At 45.7% G+C, this 17801-nt stretch overlaps 1 protein-coding gene across 1 annotated transcript in view; it reads left to right on the forward strand.

Annotated features, from left to right (window-relative positions):
• Positions 1 to 17801, forward strand: part of RIPOR3 (RIPOR family member 3) — an 898683-nt gene that overhangs the window by 657244 nt on the left and 223638 nt on the right. Inside the window, exon 13 of the mRNA XM_069651171.1 lies at positions 280 to 425. Within this exon, the coding sequence (XP_069507272.1) occupies positions 280 to 425 (146 nt within the window). The remainder of the gene's footprint in view (positions 1 to 279; positions 426 to 17801) is intronic.

Raw genomic sequence — 17801 nt, forward strand, 5'->3', positions numbered from 1 at the left:
TCTGGCATAAAACTCTATTCAATTCACCAAAAACAATGTTTAAAGAGTAATCTTCAGCTAGAAGGGCAGTTTTGCATAGAGGACACTGCTGTGGAGACCATCAAGAGGTTTGGTTGTAGTAGCATCAGTGTAGTGGCTCCTGAGCTCTTTTCCTCGATAGGAGAAAATGACTCTGATTTAGCAGATCAACTGTCCCCCAGGAGGTGTGCGTGATTAATGATATTTGAAGTCATAAAGGCATTTTTAGAGTTATCTGAGTGATATGTACTTCTTGTGCAGGTCATAGAGCTGCGTGGACTGACGACGGTGTTGGTTGGCCTCGTGACGTGCGACAGCGCGGATTTCTTCACCGCAAGACCCAGAACCATCATCGTGGACATAACAGAACTGGGAACTATCAAGCTGCAACTAGAGGTCACCTGGAAGTAAGTTGGTGCCCATGCGCCGCGAGCGAGCGGGTAAGAGTGAGTGAAAAGCATGAGCAACATGGCAACCTGCAGGCCCTGCATGTTATTGGTCATCATTACTTGGAAAGCAGGGGTTACGGGCATGTCTGACGAGAGCAGCACGGATCCACCCCTTAAGTCACACACAAGTGTGAACTCCTGTCACAAGTGTACACACTCAATGAGGTCCATTCTTTGGTTCCCCACAATCAGCACTGAGGGGACTGCGAACCTGCAAGCCCTCTAGTTATATCTTTTCAATTAAAATGTTTAGTTAAGAGAGAGAGTTAAGATAGACTGATTTATTCCAACAAAACCTATGAAATGTGGCTGGTGCTGGAAGTGACGTCAATCGCAACTCGCTAAACTCCGAGCCGCTCCATAGATATTACCAGTGATGTCCTTTTTGGTCTCATTGTTGATCCCTGCTGTGAACTCACGTATGTGCATCCGTCAAAATATCTAGACAATTGATGCTTATTTATTTATTTGCTTGCATTACGAAGTGCAAACAATGGCGGAAATCGGGCAGACCCTGGTTTCCGTGCATGTGTGTGCTTCATAGTGTAAGTAATTGTGAAAGCCTTCTGGCGTGTATGTGCGTGGGCGTGGCGCCAGTAAATTACATAGATACACGTGAACTCTGTCAGCCTTAATCAGGTGCTGAAATCTGGCAGATTCCTAAGGAGTCCATTGCATTTCTGCCAGCCTGAAAATCACGTTTTGTGCGGCTGAGAGAATGGGGCTGGCAGATTCGTAAATTGGAACCTATGCCCGCGCTCCGCCATGCCAATCATTAAAAGTGAGGTGGCTTGTAAAATACATGAGTTAAAGTATTATGCATGCTTTGCGGGCATGCACTGTGCAAAACAACTCACTAAAAAATGAAGCGCAAAAGTGGACTGCATTCAATGCATATAACCCAGTATAGATTTGCCATGCTTCATTGTGTACATTATCAGGTATAACAACAAATGTAAAAAAGTTTTTAAATGAACATAAGCAGTGTTTGGCTTCATTAAGCCCCTCCCCCCCTTGACCTCAGCATGTGTCCTCCTGCGCTTTTCTTTTTGCAGATCAATGTTCTACTATATGTCCATCCAATTTCAGGGGCTGAAGTCACTGTTCAGTTTGCTCCATTTGTCTGCAGTTGCTGGAGTTCACCAGTTAGCCCTGGATGGACAGACCTATTTAGTGGTTGAGACATGCTTGCTCCACCCCGCCGATAGTTGGGGTTGGGAGCCTCCAAAGAGCCCTGGAAACTGACCAAGGCTCAGTTTGTTTGTTTGTTTATTTATTTGATAATGCGCACCAAACCCTCACGTAGCCGGGCGCAGCAATTACAAGAATATTTATAGCTTAGTTACAGCAGGTAGTTATTACAATGCATACATTACAGATATATGTGCAGGAAGCAGAAGCAAGGTCAAATGTATGCAAGTACAGAAATAACAGAGTCATGAGAACAAGAAGTCAGGTTTAGGATGTCGTTCAGTAGTGGATGGAAGTTATGAGATGTCTTTAGTACGTAGCCAGTTCTTGAGGTTTCGTCTAAATCTAGAGTAGGGCTGGTCCTCTCTCAGGGTAGTAGGTAGTGTATTCCAGGCAATTGCAGCTTTAACCGGAAGCTTGCTCCTCCGGCTTTGGACAATTTGAACCTGGGAACGTCTAGGTATAGGTCATTAGATGCTCTGGTATAGTGAGTAGACATTCTTTTGGAAAATCTGGCGGCGATGTAGGGGAGCGCAGCATTGTTGAGTCCTTTGAATGTGAGGGATACTGTTTTAAGGAGTATTCTGTCACTGATTTTAGCGAGTGGTTGTCTCTCCCGGTGTTGGAAATGTGCTCTCTGCGGGGTATGTTGAGAGCTTCTCTTAGGGCATTGTTTTGAAGTATTTGCATTTTGTTTAAGAGATTTTTGTTAGGGCATTGCAGTAATCGAGCTTGGACATTATAAGTGCATTAGCAAGTGTAATACAATTTGCTTTTGGATAAATAGGATCTGCAGGCCCCGATCGATTTACAGGTATAAGCTGTGGAAGAGGCCATAAAGCTGACTTGTTTTTAAGGGATAATGTGGAGCCGAGGTAAAATCCAAGTGTTTTTACCTCAGAGACTACTTTGATGACATTACTGTCTATGTTGAATGCAGCGTAACTGGGGCTGAGTTTTTTTGAGGTTGGAGTCACAACCCAGTATCAGGATCTCCGTTTTGTCTTAATTTAGGCAGAGGCCATCCATGCCTGAATGAGGATGTATATCTTGTTTACTAAAACTGTGTCTTCGACAAAGTTTCCCGAAAGGGGTATAATGATCTGTGTGTCATCAGCGTAGTTTGTATAATGTGACACCTAGCCTGTCAAGTTTGTCGAAGAGTGGCTTAGTAAAGATGTTATACATAGTTGGAGAAACACAGGAACCTTGTGGAACTCCACAGGTGATGTGGGCTGGGTCTGCTGAAGCTGAGCGGGAGAACACTCTCATCGTACGGTTTGCTAGGAAGGATTGAACTCAAGCTATGGCTTCACTCGAGAGATAGGCAGCTGACGCTAGGTGTTTGCATAATACTGCATGGTCCACCAGGTCAAAGGCTGCCGACAGGTCAAGGAGGAGTAGCATAGCTGTTTTACCTTTGTCCTTCAACTCGTCGATTTGTGTTTTGAGGTCAATTAAAGCTGTTTCAGTGCCGTGTTGTGGTCTGAAGCCAGATTGGCGGGATCCAAAAGTTGGTTTGCCTCCAAATACTTTTGGATTTGTAGATAGGCTACTCTGTCGATAATTTTGAGGAGGAATGGGACTGTAGTAATGGGTCTATAGTTAGTAGGTATAGCTGGGTCTAGGGTCTGTTTTTTGAGGAGTGGTAGCACCCAGGATTCTTTGAGGTTTGAGGGGACTGTACTCAAATTAAAGGAAGCATTGATAAGCTTTGAAATAAAGGGCGCTAGATCTCTGGCTGTGTCCTTTATAATTTGTGCGGGGCAGCTATCGCCCTGGCAGTTGGAAGGTTTCAGAGATAGGATGACCTTTTCTGTTTCTAGCAAGGAGATATTGGTGAACTTAAAAGGTTTGTCGGTACGTGGTGTATCGATCAGAGGGGTAATGGGCGTCTCTGTAGAGCGCAAGGAAGTTTTTTAGTTCGCTATTTTAGTCTGCAGAGTGACTATTTTATTAGCTAAGGCATTTTGGATGCTTGTATACCTTTGTTTATCCTTCGGGATATTGTCTGATGGTGCAGAGGGATTTTCCATTTCCCGTAGGATGGTGAAGAGCTCCTTATAATTGGAATTGGCTTTAGTAATTCTATCATTGAATGCATTTTTTTTAGTCTGGATTATTTCTTTCTTATATTTGTTGGCTAGGTTAGATAGTAATGTTTTATTCTCCTCTGTGGGAGAGTGCCTCCAGATGGCTTGGAGTTTCCATTTTGTAGGCGTAGTTGTTTGAGGTGAGGAGTGAACCACGAATTGAGATGGGATTTTTGTTTACTTTTGCGCAGTTTGACAGGGGCTATGACGTCCAAGGCCATGGTCATAGTGTTATTAAATGTCTCAACTAGCGCATGTGGGTCAGATTGATTAGTGTTGGCTGACAGGGTTGGTAAGAGGAGAGGCAGTCATTTTTCAGCCGTAATTTCTATTTTGCTTCTAGTTGGGAGTGGAGGTACTGTATCGAGGTTCTTTTCCCAGTTCTTTCACCTTAACTTTCCCCCCGAGTATATATGGGTATTTATTTTATTCATTTTAAATAACATTGCAACAATCACATTCAAATTATATTTGAAACGTAAAATGTGGTCTTTTTGTAAGGGATGGTGATATTCCATTAAAGAATGGGATTGTTTAATCAATGTATTTTTCAAGTCTCGTGGAATCCTCCATTCCTATAAATTGTTTTCATGTGGACATTTCGGGCAGTAGCAATCAGGGTCAGATGATGACAAATAAGAGGCCCAGGTAAAAAAACGCACTCACAAATCACATTTCATGACTAGTCGCAGAAAAAGGGTTCAAGTAGCACCAGCCGATATAGCGCTGAGAAAAGTCATAGCAAACGACGAAGCACATCGGGCCAGTAGCACTGGACACTACTAGCTGCTGAACAATGCACTAAGTTATGAAGATGACCCTCAAAACCGGCTCACATTGGCCTGTTGCGCCGTCACTCCAGCCCTATTGTCCAGTAGAAGTCTGGCTACAATAGGAGTGTTTCCAGTGGGGAGCAGCCAGGTGCACTGGTTCTTTATATCTGTCTAAGTGGTAAAGACCTGTTTTGGGGAAGGGTGGCCTATTTAAAGACAGAGGTGATCTGGAGATGAGGCGTAGAGAATGATCTGGACCCCCAGGGCTGGTTCTGGTGGGGGGGCACTCCAGCAAGTCTCGAGTGTCTGCAGCTGCTGCCTTTGCCCCTCCCCCCTGCAGATGTCTCCATTGATTGGAGACTTGGAGTACAGGATGCTGGCCTCCTGATTAGGGCTCTCGGCACATCTGGTTTGGACAACAGCGGAACACACATGGAACTTATCACTGCCAGAGGTTTCATACGTTTTGTGATTTCACACATCATGCATTCTTGTGCAAGCGACAGGAGTCCTCCGTGACTGCAGAAACCCAAACCTTTCTTACAAGCCCTAATCCTTAGAACCTCCTAATGCCCTCGGAAGGTTTAGAAATCCTGTAAAATGATAAACTGATAAGTACTCATGTCATACTTGAAACCTAGCCCTATGGTTGTTCGAAAGCTGAAAGTGGCCACCGGGCAGCTCGGTTGGTCTTAATGCTGCCAATCCAGTGCACCCTGACATGCAACTGAGAGGTTAATAATGCAGAAAAGCAGCATTTAGTCCATTTCTAAGTGCTCTGTAATTTGACAGGTCGGTGAATCGAGCACAGCCATTAACTTGCTCAGGATCACAGCTCATCGCCAAGTGGGTAAGATCGGAATAGAGCTCCAAGTTCCATGGTCAACAATGTACGGTAGACACATTCCCCCTGCAGGTATCTGCACCGCCTCCTGGCCGGGAGGTGGAAAGCCTGCCTCATCTAAACTGTGGGATGCCCAGGGCAGCTCAGGTGCAATAATCTGCTTGGCGAAGCACTTGTACCGGGCAGATGACCTGCACCGCGACGCTGATGCCCACAGCCACCAGGAGGTGGCGATGACAGCCGTCTCCCAGCGCTGTCCTGATGGGGTATTCCACTTCGCACCCAAACTCGGGGCCACTCCAGTATGCCCACTGCTGCTAGAATATATGCAACTCACTGGTGCAAACCGCAAGGGTTCCCTGGGCCTTCAGAGTGGGGTGCAATGGGCAGTGCTCCCGCCACTGGGTGACTCCCATCACCAAGCTTTCCTTCAAGTGTCTATTTGTACCGGAGCAGGACGTATTGGCGCAGCCAGTTCGGCGCGGCCCGATTTGGCGCGACCACTTTGGTGCAGCAGACATTTTGGCGCGCCCAGTTCGGCGTGCCCAGTTCGGCGCAGGAACGTTTCGCCGCCGGGATCTTTTGGCGCGAGGGATGCCAGCTGGAATGCTGGCTGGGTGCAACCAACAGACACAAAAGCAATCAACAGATACATATTCGAAGCAGAGCAAATACATTTTCCATGCCGGATGTAATGCTGGCTGGATGCACGGATACGTAAGCAATCAACAGATGCATATCCCGAGGCATCCCAAATACATTTTCCGATGCAAGATGGGATTTTCCAATTCATCGATGGGGCCCCAGGGCGGGGGCGTGGTGTTGGGGGGGGGTGAGATCATGTGAGGAGAGAGCAGGGGAACAAGCCAGAGGAGTTCAGTGTGAAGAGCAATGTACGCGCACGCCCGCCTGCAGTGTGAAATACCTGCCCCTGCTCTGTCCCTGTTTTCTCAGTGTGAGAGCTTGACCCCTGTTTGTGTCTGACCCGCAATGTAAGAATACCTGTCCCTGTGGTGTAAGGCACTGCGTCCCCACAGTGACAGTATGTGCGACGTCCTGTGCGATGTCGGCGCAGTGCGGGTCTCGGGCCACAATGTGAGAGTGCGTGTAACTGAAGCAGTGTGAAGGCTTCCCCGGCAGTGTGTGCATCGGGCCCAGGGGAGAGTACGTGTCCTGTGGCGTGCAGCGGCGCGAGAGTGAAACATTGCAAGAATGTATGCCCCTGCAGTGTGTATATGTGTGCAGTGTGCCTGTGAAATGTGTGCGTATCTGTCGTCACACAGTGTGAGAGTTTGTCTCACTGCAGTGGGAATTTCAGGAGCACAGCACCTGAGTGCTTTTTTCCAGGTAGTGCATTGAGAGAGCGCGAGTCCTTGCACTTTGAGTGCTTTTGCCTACGGTTCATGCTCCCTGTATTGCATCTCTGTTTCCCATAGTCTGCCATTGTGTATTTCGGGCAGTGTGCTGTTGCCTTTTTCTGTAACGCGATGGGATGTCTCTGCGGTGTAATGTTCGAATCTATGCTGGTCCCACAATGCGAGTGTGCGTGTGCCAGCAGTGTGGGTATTGGACGCACGATATGCGGGCACATGTAGTGAGACAGCCTTTGTCCCTGCAATGTATGCCTATGCCGGCCGTGTGAGTGGGTTGTGTGTGAGCTGAACACAAAAGCGTGCCTCCCGCACTGTGTGTATATCTGCCCAAAATGCGAGAGTGCGTGTGCTTGCCATCCGGGGCAAAGGCGGGGAAGGGGTTGCATGTGCCAGTGCGTGCCCCTGAAATGTTAATGCAGGATACTGGAGTGCAGAGGGTCACTGACCTGTAGCACACATGCGCTTCTCAGTTTTCCCATTGCATAGTTTGGCGTGAGGGCGTTTAGACGTGGCTGCAATGTTAGCCACGTCCAAATATCCCTCGCGCCAGAAAGGCTTCTGCGCCAAAGTGGGCGCGCCGAATTGGCCGCCGCGCCAAAGCGGTCGCGCCAAACCGTCCAGCGCCGAAACGGCGGCGCCAAAAATGGGTGTACCGATTTCTACAGCTCTGTTTTAAGAAGAGGAGAGGTGGGGGGATGTATATAGGGGCCTAGAATACTGATAAAAACAAACAACATTATTTTAAACGCTTCTTATGTGCCCACGGGTAGTGGGCCTTTGATGACATCTTGAGCCAGGGGCAACCTCATGCCCTTGGAAGCAACCCTCTACTTTACAAATGACCTGGTAAAAAAGGTACTTGCTCTGGCTGTACCCTTCGATGGAACTTGGGGCCCTAAGGAAGTGTACCCAGGAAGTTTGCCCCCTGTCGTTTCCCACACACCATGCTACTCACACCTGAACTGGGACAATACAGGCCCTTTCTGACACACGAACAAGTCTAAATGACAAACAGCAGATGAGAAATTTAGATGTGTAACTGTTTGTTATTTCCTCACGCGAAACTGCAATGCATCCGAAAGTGAAGCTTGATGTGCGCTTTTTCATTTGAGGCTTTTCTGTCGCAATCATTTCGAGTAGTTGTGAATGTGCCTAACCGAAGCCAGAATATTGTTTTGGAGTGAAGACCATTTTCAAAGAACAGACGAGGAGCGTCTAGGCCCCCTGAGAGCGCGCGGCACGGCTTGACATTCGCAGCTGCGTGTTTTGGATCCTGCGCCGTCCTCGCTGTCGAAGACCGGAAGCACCTTGGTTCCCACGGTGCCTCGGGGCCGAGCCGGGCCCGGCGCATAATTTGGCGCCAGGTTACAGAGGAGGTGCTCTGCTCCAAGCGAGGGGTACTCTAAGGTACCCTTCTTCCCACTGTCCTGCTGCAAGAGGTTGTTCAACGACACGGTCCGTTCATTGAACATCGTGGATGATGTTTCAAAAATGTATTGCATTTCCAGCCAGCAGGCAGCACATTTCTAAATGGACAAGCAAATAAATGCGCAATGTGTTTCGAAGGCCTTCCCGCAACGTGTATTTCTTGATTGTTCTTCAACCATAGAAGCACGCATGCCATGCTTGCTATGGGAAAGCAGATAACAGGAAACACGTGATATTTTAAAGACTTCCTATTTTTCAACTGACACCTAATTATGAGTTGGAATTAGATGGCTATTTACCGCATGGAATGTATAGAAAGATTTGCATGTGTAAATAACACATATTTGCCCCATGCAGTACATATGCCGTAAAAATCACATATGATCCCAACCCCTAATTAGGTAGTATTTAAAAGATATGATGGTAGTTAAAATACCACGTTTTACCACAATATACCACTATTCCACAATGAATCCCTACATATGTGTATCAATCCCACCACTTCCAACTGCCCTCTACAAGGTTTCGACGTAGTATCACTAAGGAAGACTTTCATACTGTATGGAATGACATCCCTTAGGTGGCAGTAAAACTATTATCTTGTTGAATGGGTACTGGAGCCCCAGTATGATATGATATGATAGGTTATTTACAACACACTTAATACCCAGAGGTTTCTAAGTGCAGACCCGGAGATTGAACCTGTGTTGCTCCGTGTCGTCTTGCTTCCAAGGCAAACACGTTGCCCCTGAGCTATCCTATACCTTCGGACATCGTCTCTGTGGATTCTATTGTATCCCAGATTGAAGAGAGCTGTAGGACGGGAGAGATCCCGCAGATAATTGTGTGCAGGGACCTAATCCTGCACTATTTAGATGAGCGGGGGTAGTAAAGGATAAATCCACGTTCGGAGAAAAAGAGGTACTATGGATGAAGGAAATTGGCTCCTATGAGCTATCCATGTTAAACAGCCAAGCGAGAGGAGACATACCGGGAGAAATCACTTGGAGAAATGGGGCATTGTGTACCCGTTTAAACTATTGCTTCGTGTCAGAGCACATTGCAGCCTCCACTGTAAAATTTGAAATAATAAGAATGAAGTCTAGCAACCACAAACTCCTAGCCTTGAATCAGGAAATATTGGGAATGAGTAAGACTCAATACATGCGTACCCCGGTATAGCCAACAGGCGTCCAGAATAGGCTCAGAATTAAATCATGGGAAATCCTGAAGATAACGACACGTTTCGAAGATCATGTGTCGATCTATCCTGGTGAAGTTGATTATGCATGGCTCTTGAGAGGCTATACAGAAAAACAAGGTGTGTTTAGAAGACCTGAGATTCACCCGATACATTCCACTAATAGTGATGTGGGAATTGCAACAAAAAAGAATTGAGAGCTGATATTAGGAAATTCAAGAAGGGAAACCAATTTGACGTCCTGGCTCATGTAAAAAAAAAGAAAACTGCAGTATCAGAACTGGTTACTGGCATCTAGAGCTAAAAGACTCCAGTTCGAGACTGAGCAAATTCTGAGAGCTGTGTGTAAAACAAGCACAAGAAGCCCGTGGAGCCTGCTGAATAATGCTGGGAACTCTGGGCGGGCTCTCATCATCAGTGAGATCCCCGAGTCAAAATGGATAGACTTCTACACCAAATTATTCAAGAAAGGGGAGTCTGATCTACAGCACGAGGACAGCAACCTGAGCGGTCGCTGAGCAATCAATATTGAGCTAGACTATGTTAAACTGATTTTGGGAAGGATCAAGAGCAGCTTCAAGATCAAGTCCGGACGGTCTGTCCAACCTGGTGCTAAGAGAAAATGTGGAGTTCTGGTCAGACTTTGCAATGAAAATTAAAATCAAGTCTTGGCAACGAAATGGATACCGGACTCCTGGAAAGAAGCAGTGGTGGTGCCAATTTTTAAGATGGGAGATCGGGAGGATCCACAGAACTACAGACCCTTTGCCCTTCGCAACTCCCTAAGGAAGATCTTTGCAACAATCCTGTTGGGAGAATCAAATAACTGGGCCATGGTGATTCCCGTCGGGCAGGATTCGTTAAGGGGGTGAGTACTTCTTTGAAACTGTTCCTACTGGGCTTACTGAAGCTCTGAAGCTCCAAACCATTGAGTCAGGTGTAAATATTTACATGGCATTCACGGACCTGGAGCAGGCATTTGATAGGGTGAGTAGAGACAGACTCTGGGACAAACTGACAGAAAGGAACTGTCTGAAAGATCTGGTGGAAGCGATTAGAGCCCTATACACGGAAACCTCAATCCAAATAAGACTATCTTCAAGGGGTGTCCTTTCAGCCAAGATCCCCATGTGAGGGGCTTAAAGCAGGGGTGTCCAAGGGCCCCTTTCCTATTCGACCAATACATAGCAGATCTTGGCGACTCCCAGAAGCAGGTTTGAGCTCTTCCCCCGAAAATCAATGGTGTACAGGTCCCCTGGGTTTTATATGCGGACAACCTGGTCTTCATTGATCAAACCCAAATAGGGCTGCAGCAGAGGCTGACTGACTTTCAAGGTTATCTGGAAGCATCTGGTCTCTGTGTTAATGCAAAAAAATCTAAGATCTTGATTATTACCCCTGCTCAATGGAAATGTAGAGGTGTCCACCAATGACACATAGGAGGGGAAAATCTAGAGAGAGTGGAAGCAACAATATACTTGGGTGTAGTACTGAATAGAAACATCAACGGTGAAGCTCACCTTGAGACGCTTTGGACTAAGACTAAACAACTAGCAGTTTTACAAAGGTAGCGGGCGCCCCTCTCTCGCAAGAACAGACATGATAACCTGTTCAGTGGTTATTAACCACTTGAGAGTTCGCAGCCACTGCTTTTACTCACTGTGCCTTTCACAGATGGGAAATATCCATTTGCATATCAGTCTTTGTCCTGCCCAGGGGCAGTCCAGCACCGAAATACAATGGCAATTCCAATCTGAACGAGAGTACCACCAGCAACCCCATACACGTGTTTCACCCTTGTTGGGGATCATCAGTGAGGTGAAGCTGATGCCTCTCCTGGGGGCAACCAGACGTGGTCTCCCTCTCACTGTGCTTAGAGAGGCATCAGCTTCACCTCACTGATGATCCCCAACAAGGGTGAAACACGTGTATGGGGTTGCTGGTGGTACTCTCGTTCAGATTGGAATTGCCATTGTATTTCGGTGCTGGACTGCCCCTGGGCAGGACAAAGACTGATATGCAAATGGATATTTCCCATCTGTGAAAGGCACAGTGAGTAAAAGCAGTGGCTGCGAACTCTCAAGTGGTTAATAACCACTGAACAGGTTATCATGTCTGTTCTTGCGAGAGAGGCGCGCCCGCTACCTTTGTTAAACTATTTGTTAAGGAACCTGGGATTGGTAACCCTAGGTCTCCTGGGGGCAACCAGACGTGGTCTCCCTCTCACTGTGCTTAGAGAGGCATCAGCCTCGAATTAAGTCATTAACTCACAGACACTGCTTTGAAAAAACACTCGTAGGCTCTTCGAGTGAAAAGATTGATGGGAAGGCTTGATTAAAAAGAGGTCCCATGAGGAGGTGTTTTCGACGGGAGTGGTAGGAACTGGGTGGGACCAGCCATAGGGATTATTTATTTATTACATTTGTCATACGCCCAGACCCTGAGGTATCATGGCGTAGTTACAGACAATGGCAAATACAATCTTAGAGTAGAGCACGGCAATACAGGAAATAATGCAGTAACACATTTTATGAACAGTTATATACAAAGGGCAGATGGGTTAGGTACGCGCTGGTCAGGTTCTATATTCATGTTAGAATTGATTAAATAACCAGGTTTTTAGCGATTTTTTGAAGAGTGGGTAGGAATTTTCATTAGCATGGCCATAGGCAGTCAATGGGTGGGCAAATAACCAAACTACACCTACAGGCAGTGTGTCCCTGTGTCCCTCGTCTTATGCCATTTCCCACGATCTGTACTCTAATGCAATAGTTTAGGCTTATCAGTGTCGCAAGTGACACCTAACAGCCCAAAGTAAACATTTTGTTTGGCTTAATGAATCCACAGTCAACACCTGGGTTAATAATTTATGGCCCCAAAAGAATTTCTTAGGGCCACTCTATTTTGCAACTGGAATCACAGGTTTACTTTTGATGGGAAACACTAATGTAATGCTTGATAGAAGCATTTTGGAATTCTTTGCCATCGGCGGGCAGTGTCATTTCTGATTCTCTTTTATTCTGGACAAATCTTTCTGGACTTCACTTTATATTCACAAATTAAGCCTTGAAAGTATCCTTTTCGGTGCTGTTTATTTGCACAATGTAAGCCCTTTTATGCATGTCGATGAAAAATTCGCTACTTTATGTATTATGCATTTTTTTTTAAGTAAATACTTTTTTATATCAGCTTTCATTGTGAAATGATCCGATTACTCTGGCCTCTTTAGCACTCTCAGGCAAAAATATAAAAAATGTAAAATAATATACGGGCTGTAATTCCACAGACAAACTCCCGCTCATCAGTCACTACCTCTGCCACAAACCTGAACTGGTAACTCCCCAATGTGGGATAATGGTGCTCAGCTAGAGTGGTTTCATGGGAATTCACGATTACCCCAAAACCTCTGCCAGGTCATTATTTTAGCTTAATGCCTTCCTCTCTCTTTCTCCAAAAAAGATGGTAGCTGTTAATATAGCCTTATATACCAAGGGAGGGGTCATTATCGTGGTATAATGACCCGGCACCAGGTTATGGCTCTAGGCAAAGCCAAGGGCCATACGCTGAGGAAGGGTCACCAATCCAAGTAATAATGACCCTGTGCGCGGTCTGTACAACTATTAGAACATAGTGGTAATAGTAATACATGTTTTGTAGTTTTGGTGGTTAAGTAAAAACATTAGTCTATTAGTGAGTAAAGTAAATAGACAAACTGAGTTATTAAATTAAATGTGGTTTTATTTTGTAGTGTTTACACAGCAAGGTTATCTACATAAGTCGAGTGTATTAATTGCAAACTTGTTTAAACTGGAGTCGGTTTAACATCAGCATGCGTAAGGCGTCATGTCAAAGTAAACAGCCTATCTAAAAGAAAGCGAAAACATACTCCTATGTTTTAGCTGTCCCTCTTATGTGTTAAATAGGCTGTCACTGTGAAAAAAATAAGTCCTTGTTCAAAGAAACCTTGCCTGGAAGTCGCATTGTGCTTTCCCTGTCATCTTTTGAAGTCAGAGATTCATGGAAAATGTGCCCGGTTCAAAGTGACTTGCATTGCTGACACAAACCCTGATTCATGGAACTGTGCAACATTTATTTTTGCTGGGCAAAGTGCAGGAAAAGTCATTTTGAACTGCAAAAATGACTATGTGCTCACTTTGCCCAGACTTTGCACTGGCAAATACACTTTGCACGGTTCCATGAATCAGGGTTTGTGTCGGCAGTGCAAATTCACTTTGAAATGGGCAAATATTCCATGAATCAGGCCCAGAATGCTCAGAATGCAGTCAATACCAGTAGTTATTGACTGTGCTTTGAACATTCTCATTGGTTGAGAGGAGGTCAGTAACACTCTCCATATAGCCGTGCTAATGATAGGTCTTGCATACTTTGCTCCTGTCACCTTTCCCATAGTTAGCAATCATGGCCCTTCTGTCTATACATTGATGGAACTTTTTTGGGCTCAATTGATGAGATGCGGTAACGCATCTCATCATTTATGGCAAAAAGATTTGGCCCCTTCTCAAAGGTCATTTGAATGTGTGCATCGTAGACGCGCACATTCAACTCCTTTGCACATTTCTCAAATCAAGGGGCCTTTCTGCATATTTTAAAGTGCAACCCATATACACAAATGGGATGCTCTGTAAAATGCGCATAAAACAAAGACATCACCCTACACCTGTTTGGATTAGGTACGAGGCCAGGCGAGCATGCACATTGCATGACCGGGGCAATTCTGACTGTGTCGTGATTTTTTTTCTCCAGTGTTATGAACCGTTGCTGTCCCACTTGCATTTACAACTCTCAAGCAGGGATAGAAATGCTTTTCTTTTTTTGTTTGAATTTCAAAAGCGACGGTCCTTTCAAGTGCCCATTAACGTGAAATGTGCTCCAAACACCCACGTGGATGCTGGGAGCCTGTCATACATTAGTGTTGGAAGCATGTATGCAAGGGGGCTGGCCAGCGCATCCACACAACCCTGAAGAACTGAGCAGGTCACCTTTGTGGATAAGATGATCTGCACATTTCTACAATGAAAACGAATGACAACGCACACCCTCTGCATTGTTTTATTTTGCATTCATTTTTGAGTATCAGCCCCATGGTTACTCATCATTTGTCCCTCCAAATGACTTGGACTACAACTCCCATGAACCTTCACCTCTGACTATGATTGACGAGAGCTGATGGGAGTTAAGGTCTAAAACACCCGGAGAGCCACATAATGCGTAGCACAGAGTGGTTTGCCCTGATTGTCAGATACAATGCTTTCTAGTGGCCCTCTGGCAGAGCCTGTGGTGGCAGGGATAATCTTACTCTTATGCCTGTACCCTTTCCTCCAAAATCTGGTGACATTCCACAGAGCCGCAGTGGGACCACAGCATTCAAAGAGAACTGTCCAGCAAGCACCAGTGCGGGTGAACCCCAAGTGCTGCAACGAATCATCAAGCATCATTTTCTCCTGGTGGTGCAGTTTGTAACGGTCTTGATAGTTGGGAGAGTGGGAGGGAGGTAAGAAGGGAGGGAGGGAGTTATAAGGGTGTTGTATGGGGCCGGGTTAAGATCCTGTTGGTTGTATTGTTGACAAAAAGCAATAAATACATTAAAAAAAAAAGAAATCTCCTGGTGAACCTGGGATCATTAACGGGGATGCTGAGAGTGGTGCTTTATTTTTAATTTTTTTATTTATTTGTATTTGTAGAGCGCGCTGCAGTCCAAAGGCATTGAAGCGCTTTTACATAAAAATGTACAAAGGCTTAATTGATGTTACAGTAAAATACATTCTTGGTTACACGGCATGTTCCAGCAATGATGCAAGGGAGAAGCCCTCCCCATAGAGCTTTAAGAGGCTCTGCAATGCAAACCCAGTGCTGGATGGACATGCAGTGTCCCTCGGGGCGCATCTCTCTCACTGGTAGAAGTTTCTGAATTACTTTTGTGGGACACAGAAATATAGCCTCCAATAATACATAGATGGCATAAAACCTCATATGTGTGTCCATAACGAATTCACGTCCGGTATGTGTGATATACACCTTATCTATCTAAAGACCACTGTATCTACTGATATGTTTTTATTTCTAGATGGCTGAAGTACTAAAGCTCTGGATACGTTGAAAGAGGATGCCACACAAGAGCTTTCCATCAGTCATAAAAAAAATCATGCCATTATGGAGGCATTTCATAATTTTGGTGGGCTTCTCATTGCTCCTAAAACGTGAGATACGCCCTCGGTTTTCTGGTTAGATGAAAACCTTCTGTCAATGCTCAGATAGTTAGCTGTGCTAGATCAGATACCTTCTGGCATGGAAAAAGTCCTGGTGGGCAAGCCTGAAAATAATTGACGCAAATCTTGCTTCCTCTCGTGTCATTGAAATGTTGGCACAAATACGTTTGAATCAGTCTCTATAGAGTTGACTCGGGTGGGGGTTTTAAGCAGGTCTTAGCATCCCCATTTCTTTGAGGAGCCAATTCACTTGTACCCCTTCGCATCATCTGCGCTTCTAGTTATAATCTGCATAAACCTGAGCAAATCCCAAAGACCAGAAGAACATCAAGTAATCTATATATATATATATTTGTGAAAGTGTGTTTGTATGTTCGGGGTTGGTTCCAGCCCCATAGCAGCTGGTGGGGTGAAATTTTGGCCCAGGGTCGGCATACCAGTCTAGGGTGTACTAGCGATAGTGAAATTTGACCAACCCCACCCATTCGCTCTGTGCTCTCAGTATGGGTGATTTCTGCAGATTGCTGATTTGGCGATTGTTGGCTGCAGCCCCACAACAGTTGGTGGGCTGAAATTATGGCCCGAGGTCGGCATACCAGTTTGGGGTGTCCTGGCAATGGTAAAATCTGACCAAACCCACCCATTCGCCCTGCACAGGGTGGGGTCCGGCACTGTTCTATCAGTATAGGCAATATCGGGAGATTGACAATTTTGCATTTTTTCAAAAATAGGACGTCATGACAGAGTAAAACATACAGAAGGCTATAGCAGACCGCCATGTGTATGTCAGCTACAGACCTGTGCAACGCTGGGTGGTACCGCTAGTAGCAAATGAAGCGAAAACAAAAGCAAGATAAATATGAGCTTTGAAGACAGTGTCGGCAGTGTGTAACCAGGCTGTGGACTCCGGTAAAAGGCCTGCCATCAATTCCCATTGGCCCAACCTGTCCCGTTATGGAATGAGTGTGGAGTGGAAAGATGTTGCTGTTCTTGAGTGAAATGCAATGCTAATCACAGACTCATACATCAACACACTTAAAACCCTGGGAAAGCCACCAACGTGGTTGCCATATACAAAGAAGTGAATGCATTTTTTTGATAAATATTAATAACAAAATATGATATTGTGTAGTTCTGTGCTGAACCACTGAGTGTGCTGTCTGGCTGATGTTGATCTCTAAGATCTGAATTGAGGAATTTATTCTGCAATTAATTTGGTAATTTTATTCTGTTGACTGCAATACATACAGTTTGTGTGTTCACCATAGCACAATTTATGCCACATTTTCACCTTTCCTTGGGGAATATATTGATCATGTGCAATAATCAAAATTGAAATGCATTTGTTGAGTTGAATTTCATGATGGTTCTTAAAATAGCTCAGTGTGTTAAGCACTTGTTCCAGAGATCTGAGTTGGTATGCCAAATCACAGCTCTAAACCCCTGCAAGGCTGGCTTATCACTTTCTCTAGGAGGTTGATACACCTGAGTACATACACTTTGATGATAGTACCTCCTACCTTGCCATTAGAAACATGTACCTGTACCAGAGTAGGCTAGTTATAATAATGAATACAGTTTCATGTTGCATGTCTAGAGCTTGAGACCTCCAAACGAGGTTTAAAAACACTCTGTAGCCAACCCCAATGGAGATCATAAAGTGTTAGAATAGGTAACGAGGCACCCCAATTAGAGGCAGGGGAGACAAAGGGCCTCATTACGGGTTTGGCTGTAGCCATGCCGCTATTGGCGGCATTGCTGCCTCCAAAACCGGGTCCGGGTTCCCTGAATGGGGAATTGCCGGGCCATTCCGAGTTTGGAGGGCGCATTAATTCCTCCCTCAGGGAACCCTTTCCCGGACCTTCCCCATTCCCATTCGAGCCCCCATAGGGCTCAATGGGATTGGGAGCGGGAGCTAACAATGGGCCGATTATGACCGGCCCGTTGTTAGCTCCGTGGTCCCCTCGCGGGACCCGCTAACGACGCCTGGTTTTACCAGGCGTCCTTACCGGGTCCTGCGAGGGGACCTCGTAATCAGGCTGAATGGGAATAACGGGTCCGCATCCATTAGCGGACCCCGTTAACCCATTCCCCCTGACTTGTAATGAGGCCCAAAGAGTCAAACCCCATTTCCAGCTTTGCCACTGGACAATACTCTGATCCTGGACAGATCATCTGTCTCAGTGTGTAGTACTGTGCTATCT

Source organism: Ambystoma mexicanum, chromosome 3p (assembly GCF_040938575.1).
Source record: "Ambystoma mexicanum isolate Mex_15411 chromosome 3p, UKY_AmexF1_1, whole genome shotgun sequence".
NCBI lineage: Eukaryota > Metazoa > Chordata > Amphibia > Caudata > Ambystomatidae > Ambystoma > Ambystoma mexicanum.